Source organism: Desarmillaria tabescens (assembly GCF_030435595.1).
Source record: "Desarmillaria tabescens strain CCBAS 213 chromosome Unknown EV420scaffold_28, whole genome shotgun sequence".
Taxonomy (NCBI): Eukaryota; Fungi; Basidiomycota; class Agaricomycetes; order Agaricales; family Physalacriaceae; genus Desarmillaria; species Desarmillaria tabescens.
The window spans coordinates 160,234-169,735 of record NW_026848327.1 but is presented as its reverse complement, the minus strand read 5'-3'; the positions used below and the strand labels follow the sequence as shown (position 1 = coordinate 169,735).

The following is a 9,502-nucleotide window of genomic DNA, read 5'->3' as shown; positions in this document are numbered from 1 at the left end:
ACTCCATACGTCTCCCCAGAGTTTTCCAACCAGAAAAAACCTCTGCCACCCAAGCCAGAACTCGTGGAAGGCGAAGAAGAATATGAAGTAGAAGAACTACTTCAGGACCACGACTGTATCATCAGCCGAGGACACAGCCGGAGGACCATAACAGAATATTTGGTCAAATGGAAAGGATACCCAGTGGAGGAAGCTACTTGGGTCAAGAGGAGCAATCTTGCTAATGCCGAAGAGCTCGTCAAGGAATACGAGAACAAGGAAGACTGCATACAGGATCATGATTTGCGACACTTGGAAAATGAAGGAGGATGCATAACCATATCATCTCCTGGCTCTTCAGCAACTGAGAGCTCAACACTCTTTCCAGTCTCGAATTGGAATCATACCGATCCATTATCCTTTGACGAGCAGGGCTTTTATTCATCAGACACGGATGAAGACATCTTCAAGGACGAGCGTTCCATGTCTCCTCTAACGACTCAGACCAACCCCAGCTTCCTTCTAGAAGAATGGGGCATGTCTGCTTTGGAACAAAACAAGGACTACGAATCAGATATGGAATCTACTAACTCCCTCAACTCGGGGAGTAAGTACGTCTAAAGGACTGTTGGGACGACAGTCTTAGTCGGGGGGTATTATTATGACTTTACCTCTATTTTTCTTATCTTATCTTATCCTTATCTCTCAGAACCCTGGACCTGCCTATCTTATCTCCTGGACCCATGATATTCCGCCGGCACACTCCTTACCCATTTACCCGGTTGCCGTCACCCCAGTTCACAGCTGCCACCCCCAGATGACCAACAACCCGCATGCACCGTCATGCTTCTCTTGATGGCATCATGCTTCTTAGTAGTTGGATGAGAGTCAACTGCCAGTCGAGGGTGGTCTACAGGATGCAGCCTATTCAGACGGAGTCCCATGCAGATGCAGGTGATATGTGGTCTTTACTCTCATTCGTCGGGAGTACACTTCTTTTAGTGTCCTCACTCCTCATTCATTGAAAGACGCACTTCTCATTGCCCGTGCCTTTGTAGATACTATTCTTAGTACAAGTCTAACATGTATTTAAGCTAGCCTATGCTGTGGCCTTAGACCCCAGCTTCGGCTAAGGTTATATACTCCTAACTCTTACAAGCTCCTTGCTTTCGCTATAAAGTGATGCCTGACTTCTTGCAATCTACCAACACCTCTCTAACACTGAATCACTGAACGTGAGTGACAGGATAGAGACCAGCCTTGGTTCAGATTAGAGTTAGTGCTTAACAATTCTGCTCATCACTGCTGCATTCAGATGTCCTCGACGAGGAAATGTATATTCCTTCCGAAATCCGAATACTGAGCTAAACAGAATCATCCCAGTGAGCTCTCCCATACCAAATACAATTCTTCCCTGACATGTTGGCTGTGAGTAGGCATATATACAGACCTATCACCCTGCAGGGTGTCTGTGAGGCATTTCTATCCCCAATATCAGACCTGAAAGAACACTTGCAGACCTGCAGTTCCCACCTATTGGATGCATAATGGCTGCCCTCGTCACCTATCTATAGTACTTGACAATCATAGTCAGACTTGCGCTCTGAATTTATCAGCAATGGTCAAATCTTTTGGACAACATATCTGAAACTCAAAGTTTCCAAGGAAGCAGCGATATATTCTGGTTATGGACGAATATCTTGGGTATCAAATGCACCCTCCTCACAGCCTCAACCAGGTCGTCATCTTTGCCCAGCGTGCTCTCATATTGAAATGAAATGCGGTATCACTGGATGGTGTGCTGCTCCAGGACATCCTTCCAATTTTCCTTCTACTTTCTGACTTTCCAGAACACACCTGCTGCAGTTGAGACACTCCACAAAGTTCTTAGGTGTGTCATTGAGATTCGGTGGCACTTTGCTCAGCATTTATGTGACCTCTGTCATTGCAACAATGGTACTCCATGCTGCACCACTTATCATAAAGCCCATTGTAAGCATCGGGCAGGCCAAGGACCAATCCGAGAGTCGACTAAGGATGTACCATCACACTGGATATTCCATCTGTTTGGTCATATGTTTTCTTTGTGCCCCATAATGACTGGGTGAGCTAATGTCCTAACACTTGATATAATATGTTAATATCATGTCATTAATTTTTCTCTTGTCGCCCTCTCACAGTGGCTAGTCCTCATTAGATGCAAGATGCAGATGTTCTGTGTGCTCAGATGACACCTAGAAGGGGAATATGATATCCTCACATCGTCTTGGAAATCGTACTCACACTCACACAGAGGGAGATCCGGGATCCTACCCATGACCAAGGAATTATGATCATCACCTTGGCCAGCCCAGGCCAAGTAGATGAGCAAGAAGAGGCATCACCAGGCCATGCTGTAGAATTTGGTCAAATTACAATGCTGCTTAGCAGTGGAGCAAATTGCAAAATCAATGCAGATTGCCAATGCAGCTGTTTGAGGCAAAAGAGCAGCTCATATGAAAACACAGCCACCCCACAAATGGGTGGTTTGAGCACTGGCTTAGACAGCACTGAAATTCCCACCCTCCCGCTCATTGCCTGGGTCTGAAAAAAATCGTATGGGTCCATAAAATAATATTTGATATACTGGTACCTCTTCTGCACCCACCTGTGGCTCATTTTGGCTGGATTCGTACATGCATGCTTGGATGTACTTACCGTGGGAATATATCATGCCCATTTTGGTAGGCTGGCAATTTTTGAAAGCAGGCAGAATTTTGGAGATAGTAGACAGTATATTGCCCTTGATTTTATTGTAGCATGTGTATGAAATTTACATATGCTTACTGTACCTTCTTGTAGCCCTGTAGCACACAGATAACAAGTGAGAAAGTAATATTTCAATGATTCTGGAGTTTGCTGGACCACTGTGAATTTGGGTGCACAGTGTGATAACTTGTAATTATACTGCCACGCAACTCCCCTGGCCCTCTAAACTACACTGGGTAGTGTCTATTAGTTCATTTTCACTTCATAAATAAATTCTCTGTCCACAATTTCCATCTCATAGATCATTACATGTAAATGATGATGAAAAATGCATGTTTACCACTTTTTGAGGGCTATATAAAACAGTACACATTCAAATTGGAGTGAATTTCAGAGAAAACCATGTTAGAAACTCATTTAGATTATTATTGGCTTCAAAATGTACCTACACCAGCACTAATGAGTTTTGGTCAGATGAATGTACATGAAATGAGAACACAGCATAATAGTATATTGCTTCACTCAAGCAACAATGTCAATAACGAGGTTTATTCTAACAGATTGCCATGGATCAGATGCATTGGTTGGATAGTATGATGTATATCCTTGCTTATTAAGTGCATCCGAGTTGGTGTGATGGTACAGGGAATGGCATACAACAGGTATATGCTAGCAAGTGTTTAAAAGTGGGGTTAATATACAATAAAATGCATATTAACCACTGTTTGAGGCATTAAAATATAAAACAAAATCACTAAAAGCACTTCTAACTGTCATAAGAATGTATTCCAATGATTTCTGGGGCTTCGGAGTGCCAGAGTCGAGGAGGGGATGCATCCTGAGCATGCATTCTGCTCGCTCGATCACCCCAGACCATAAATCCGCATAGTGATTGAGTGGCTGTGGGGCTTCTTTTTTGCCCACATTGATATGCCTGGTATCAGGCTACCCATAGATTTTGCGATTTTACATCAGTTTATGCAATCTATAAGCGGTACAGAGAGCTACAGTGGAGGCTTCGTGCTGGTAGCTAAATACTACATAAAGAATGAGAGCATGGCAGTACAGAACGGACTTAGAAATGACATCTTGAAGAGTCAATTCTACCAGCCGTCAACACGCCAAGCTAAGCCCTACCTAAACAAGACTATTACAGTCAAATCTCGGGGACTTGTCTGTATGAAGTATAAAAACCAAGAAGTTGAAGAATGGAATGAACTAGATGCCTCATCACCTCGACGAGTAGAAAGAACCTGTCAAGAAAAATTGCTAAGTCGAGAAACAGATCAGCTTTCGAGATCAACTCAGGCTAGGAAAGGAATAACCTTGGAAGAATGAATAGCCATGTTGGGTACTGAGATAACTGACCTTGATCATGCAGTGATCAACAGAATATAATCTCAGACCTGCAGCCGATTGTGATCAGTGGTTACATCCTTGAGATCCTGCACAGACCACAGTATTCAATACATACGGCATGCAGCAAGCCTTGCAGACAGAAGAAGGAGCACCCATGGACCAGTAGGGCACTCCTCGGCGACAGAATAAACCAGTGCAGTCATGTCAAACTGAATAGAAACTATGGAATGGCATGATACTTGTAGGATAGTGACTCACCGTTTGTATTAATTCCAAAGCTCGTACCATAATTACTGTAGATATGGGCTCCTATACCTAGAACACAAATCGTATAAATTAGCAGTGACTAGACGCATAACAGCAGGAAAGCATTCCCCCGTGTTTGTGCTAGTAGCCTGTATAGCTACCTAATCAATCACTGGTTTTATTGCATATCCTCGACTGAAGTGAATTAAGTTACCAAAGTCAACCCATAAGAGCGACTACAGTAATCTAGAAGAGTTAAGTAGGAAGTAGAGCTGTCCCCATGTTTGCACCTTGCTAGTTAATTGAACTGCTCCACAGACAAAGGCCTCATGCTCTCTCTCTCCGAGATTAGCGATCTAGATGTGCTGAGTCGGCTTTAAGTCAAAAGACCTCATCTAGTTGAAGTAAAATAAGCCCTAGAACGCTTTAAGTTTGAACAATCGTCAAGTTCAAGGAACTCCAGAGTCTGTGTACTCTTTGCAAGTCTCGTACTTGAAGTCAGAACCTGAGCGTTCTTTGTAGAGTGATTTTGCACTCTTTGTAGACCTCGGAGTCTTTGGTTGTTTGATTATTTGAAGTGTCTGCTAGAAGCTCTTCTAGATGACGTCAAAATGAGTATAAACTTGCTCGACTATACCTTGCAAAACAAGTTCATAAAACCCCGCTATCGCGGACTAGTGTACTTTGTGTAAAACACATCGAAAGAAGAATTGAAGTTGTTTTTGGACAAAACCCCACTAGATTATCTAAATCTAAGTACATCGCGAGTGCTTCTATCGTACTCACCCTCGAACTTATATACATTGGTGATAGTGTGTGTGTGAGTGATTTAGTATCTAGATTGACGATCTAGACGCTTGTTTCATTTGCGTGCTGCCCGTGACCGAGCACATCAGCACAACGTCAATTGAGGGTTGTATGTCCTTGTGGAATGTTTGTGGGCTTGGGAAATATTACTTTTGCCTCGAGGCTGAGCGATACATATTGCTCACCTCCTGTCCTAAAAGCATTTGGACCTAGAGAATTCTTTTGAGCTAGTGTGCTATTATATCTTGAAGAGCACAAGACATCTTTTAATTCTATCATTATTGTGTGCTTGCATCGCACACCTCCCCCGAACTACTGAGATTCTGTATGTGTGTGAGTGTGAGAGTGGGTGTGTTTAGTGTGTCTATGCTATCGCATTTCTAGCTTGGCATGCACAGAGCCTCTTCACCAGATAGCTTAGTGAGCCAAAATCATCCACATGGTAGCTCACATTGGGCACATGCCCACTCATTTTGCTTCCCTTTCAATTTGTGTCTGAGCAGATACTTTGACTTTGTTTGTTCATATCCTTCCCTCATCTCTCTCATCATGCTGGGCAATATCAACCAACATACCATTTCAGCTACAACCACCATCATGCCTTTCCTGTCCTTCGACATGAAGCCAAGCTTTCTGCCCATCGACATCTGGATCAAAAATAACAGCCAGGATGCCTCTTTCTTAATCCTTCCTGGTATGCTTTTGTTGTACAACAAACATGTGTTTAAGAACCTGGCACCTTGGGGTGATCATATGTCCGGTGGGTTGCTACCTATGATCCTCTGCTATCAACGTGCTGTTTAACTTGTAAAGTACTGATATCAAATTAAACACACTAAGTGCAAGGGCTTGAGCCCCTTTTCCTCAAAACCCTGGTATCCCTGATGTCTCATCTGATGAAGAGCGGAATTCATTTTTTGATACTGAATGTGCCAGAAGATGTTCAGGTAGCTTCAAAGAAAAATTTGAGGTCATGGCATGGCAGAGACAGGGGAGTAGTGGAAATATGAGCAGTTGCAACAAGCCATATTAGTGGTGAGAAGGTTCTTCCAAATATGGTTGCAGATGTAATGGGGCCAATAATCATAGTAAGGGGTGTGGTTAAAACAGGACTACATCTTCCTCATCCTCACACTCTTGTTCAAAGGTAAGCTAAAATCACCACAAAACAACCAGTGTGATTGCAGTAACTGAGTAGACAATGGTTCTAGGACTTTGTCTAATGGGATGGTAAAGCTTTTTAGGTGTAATACCTGTCAAGCTCTATAGGTTTTATGTTCTCAAGATAGCATTTGACATCTCAGACATTGGAGAAAAAACATCATATTTTTGTGAGTTCTGTTCTTGGATCTGCTTTCACATATTGTACTAGGCCAGATACAAAATTTTTATGTGAGAAAATTTGCAACCCAAGGAGGCACCCTCAACAGAAAATCTATAATATCAAATCTTTTGGTTTTGTTAAATGAAACCATTGACACCATGCATTGCATGTATGTTCTAGGGAAAAATCTTCGACAGATCCCTCAACATTCCCATTGCTAAAAGGCCTTAAACTACCAACGCTGCAAAATGTCAGTGGAACTGCTCTCTGGGAAGACCATGATACATACAGGGGCGCTGCCATAACTTGGGGATCTGTCAGCCACTTCATCGATCCTGCTATCTGTAAGAAGTGTATGCCTTGCAAAAAAAAGGAGAATACCTTGATAGTCAGATATGAGTGCAACTGTTCAGTGTACTGGTATTGAATGTGCTGTAGGAAACACAGGTACAATGTAATATCTTGTTGCGCTTCAGACAAATTGTCAATGGGGTGAGGTTGACCATTTGCTATGTATTTCCAGAAGGTGCCTTTGGGGAGCAGCCGCTCAGCTAAGGTGGTCAACCCTGTCCAAGAACTCCTTTTTACAGATACTGGTCAGGTCCTTTAAACTACTGCAACCTCAACAAATTGTAGATCAGGAATCAGCATGGGAGGCAGATCTAGGGTGAAGGTGGTACTTCTTACAACTGCAACACTCATCTCATGCAGGGCACTGGCCCAGAGATATGTGTTCACCTCCTGGAGAATAGCAACCCTTTCTTCTTCATTTGTGAACCACTTGGGTTTCCATCTGGCCTTGGGGAAGTAAAATGGGCATTTAAAGCATACCTCCCCCTGTAAGGCAAGGGCCAGCTCTTGTCCTCCCACATGTATGTCCAGCTGAAGGACCCCTTTGTTTGCAGTCTTGAAGCTACCAATGCCCATTCTGGCATTTTCACCTTCATTCCAGTCTGCATAGATGCACCCAATGTACTGTTGCTGAAATGAGAACTGGGGATAGTGCGAGAATCCCACCAGTGATGCCCAAACACTACAGATGTCCATGTTGATGGCAAAGAGTCCTGCAACTACATTAGAAAGAATCGGAAGGGTAATTAGAGACTTGCCATATTCGCTTTGTTCTTCATCGACAATCCCGCCTTGGACGATCAGTTTTGGTATTTCTTTGAACCAGTCTGAGCATTGGGTTCTGGTTATACCTGCATCCACTTCTTTCTCATTTTCTGGCAGCTAAGCAAATGTCATGAGGATATAAGTCATGGAGGTAGTTGTACTTGCCTTCTGTTTTGGAGTCAAAGCATAAATTTCAAATCCTCTTGAGGGAAACTGAAAACTGGTCTAGATTATGTGTAAGAGGGGTCACCCACATATGATGCATCAACCACTGACCAACATGGTAGAAGATGCAGCTGAGATTGAAGACAGTGGAACATGGTCATGGAATTCCTGAATATTTACATTATTTGAGTGTACAGACAGTTTACCTGATATTTACCTGTGTCACCTCTCAAGCCTTTCCTTTATCATCCTTGACTGGCCATGGTGAGGGCTGAACAGCAGAATCAGCCAGTTTGGAGAATAAGTTGGCTGAATACTTGTACCTCAGGTGCAGCATCATGTTCCGCATCCCACATGTTAAATCCCACAGCTGCTTCCCATGTCATCTCAAGGAAATAGGTAGGGCATGCCTTTTACACATATTTGAACTGTTTTGGCGGGTTTTTGAGTTTTTCTGCAGTGGCTTTCTGGGTGTTAATGTTGCTGGAATATAGATCTGAAGGCTCTGTTTGGGATTGTTCACTCAGAACTCTTACCCAGTGCAGATCCTACAATACAAAATCCTTTGCATTGAAAGGAAACCCTTTCACATGTGTCTTTCATAATATGGGGAAGAAGCTGGTCCATCACAAGAGCATTTACTCTGTAAGCAGGCTCTCTTGCATAGAAATTGACACCTTCTGAAATAGCCTGTTTAACCATGTCCACACATTTAAATTAAGATGCATGAAAAATAGAAAAAATGGGCTTACAAAGAAGTGGTCTCCCTTTTGCATTTTGTTATTAGGTTTTTGAATTTGAACTAGAATTTTTGCTTGTTTGTCCTGTCTTCCTTCTGTCATGAGGCACCAGTGTCGTTCCCTCTCACTTTGATAGTCAAGATGAGCAGCAGAATAACCCGCAATCTGGCTGCCTGGGTGTCTGGGTGGTAACATTGCTGTGAGGGTCCTCTCATAGGGTGTTGCATCTTTAAAAATCCATTAGTTTTGTTGAAATTTCCACATGTAAAGAATGTGCTTTTTCTTTTTGCCACTTTGATTCCTTTGTTGATCCCATTAATGTCAGGAAGTTGGTAGCTTGGTCTGACACTCATTGAAGACCCTGAAATTGGCACACCACTTTGCACAAGGTCCATCAAAAGGGTAGCCTTCATCTCTGCTTCTAAGACTTGTCTCTTCAAGGATGCATTCATGCCTATGGAAAGGGTTAATAAGCTTCAATTGAGGTAAGTTGAGGGAAACTAATGCTTGACCTCCAGATTCCCAATGTTAGCGACCGATTACACAAACAAGATCAAACAACTAAGCGTGACTCGCACTTCGGTCAGGCGCTTTATGTTGCTCGCAGGTTTGCGTGCAGGGAGCTACCGCTTAGCGAGTCGAGAGTGAGTTCAGACTAAGTTATCGGGTGAATAAACTTTAGTTCGAGACTGAGGTTTATGACCTGCAGTCGAGCTACTTAAATACAGTTTGAGTCATTCTAAGTATAGTACAAGAGTCTGTAACGGTGCGTTAAACACACGGTACTAGCATGGTGGAATGCGATCTGAGTCAGATATTTAGCATAGCAGGATTATGATGAGGCTGATAAGATAAGATAAAGCGCAGAATCGTAATATTACCCCCCTGTTAAGGCAGTCGTCCCAACTGCGATAGAGTTTTTTCTTGGTAGGTAGCCCCCTTTTATCGTGTCGGGATTTGGTTTGACCAAATATTCTTGTATTGCTTGGACTAGGGGATGGTCAACTTCCGATTCGGT

The 9,502-nt window shown here is 43.0% G+C and overlaps 1 protein-coding gene across 1 annotated transcript; it reads right to left on the bottom strand.

Moving 5' to 3' along the window:
- Window positions 1-7,069: 7,069 nt before the first annotated feature.
- Window positions 7,070-8,679, bottom strand: EV420DRAFT_1481732 (uncharacterized protein; the record flags this gene model as incomplete). Its single annotated transcript, XM_060469804.1, has 7 exons — window positions 7,070-7,261; window positions 7,295-7,696; window positions 7,856-7,912; window positions 8,068-8,130; window positions 8,164-8,292; window positions 8,387-8,434; window positions 8,497-8,679. The coding sequence occupies 7 exons, from the start codon at window positions 8,677-8,679 to the stop codon at window positions 7,070-7,072; spliced, it is 1,074 nt and encodes a 357-aa protein (XP_060328399.1).
- Between the last annotated feature and the right edge of the window lie 823 nt (window positions 8,680-9,502).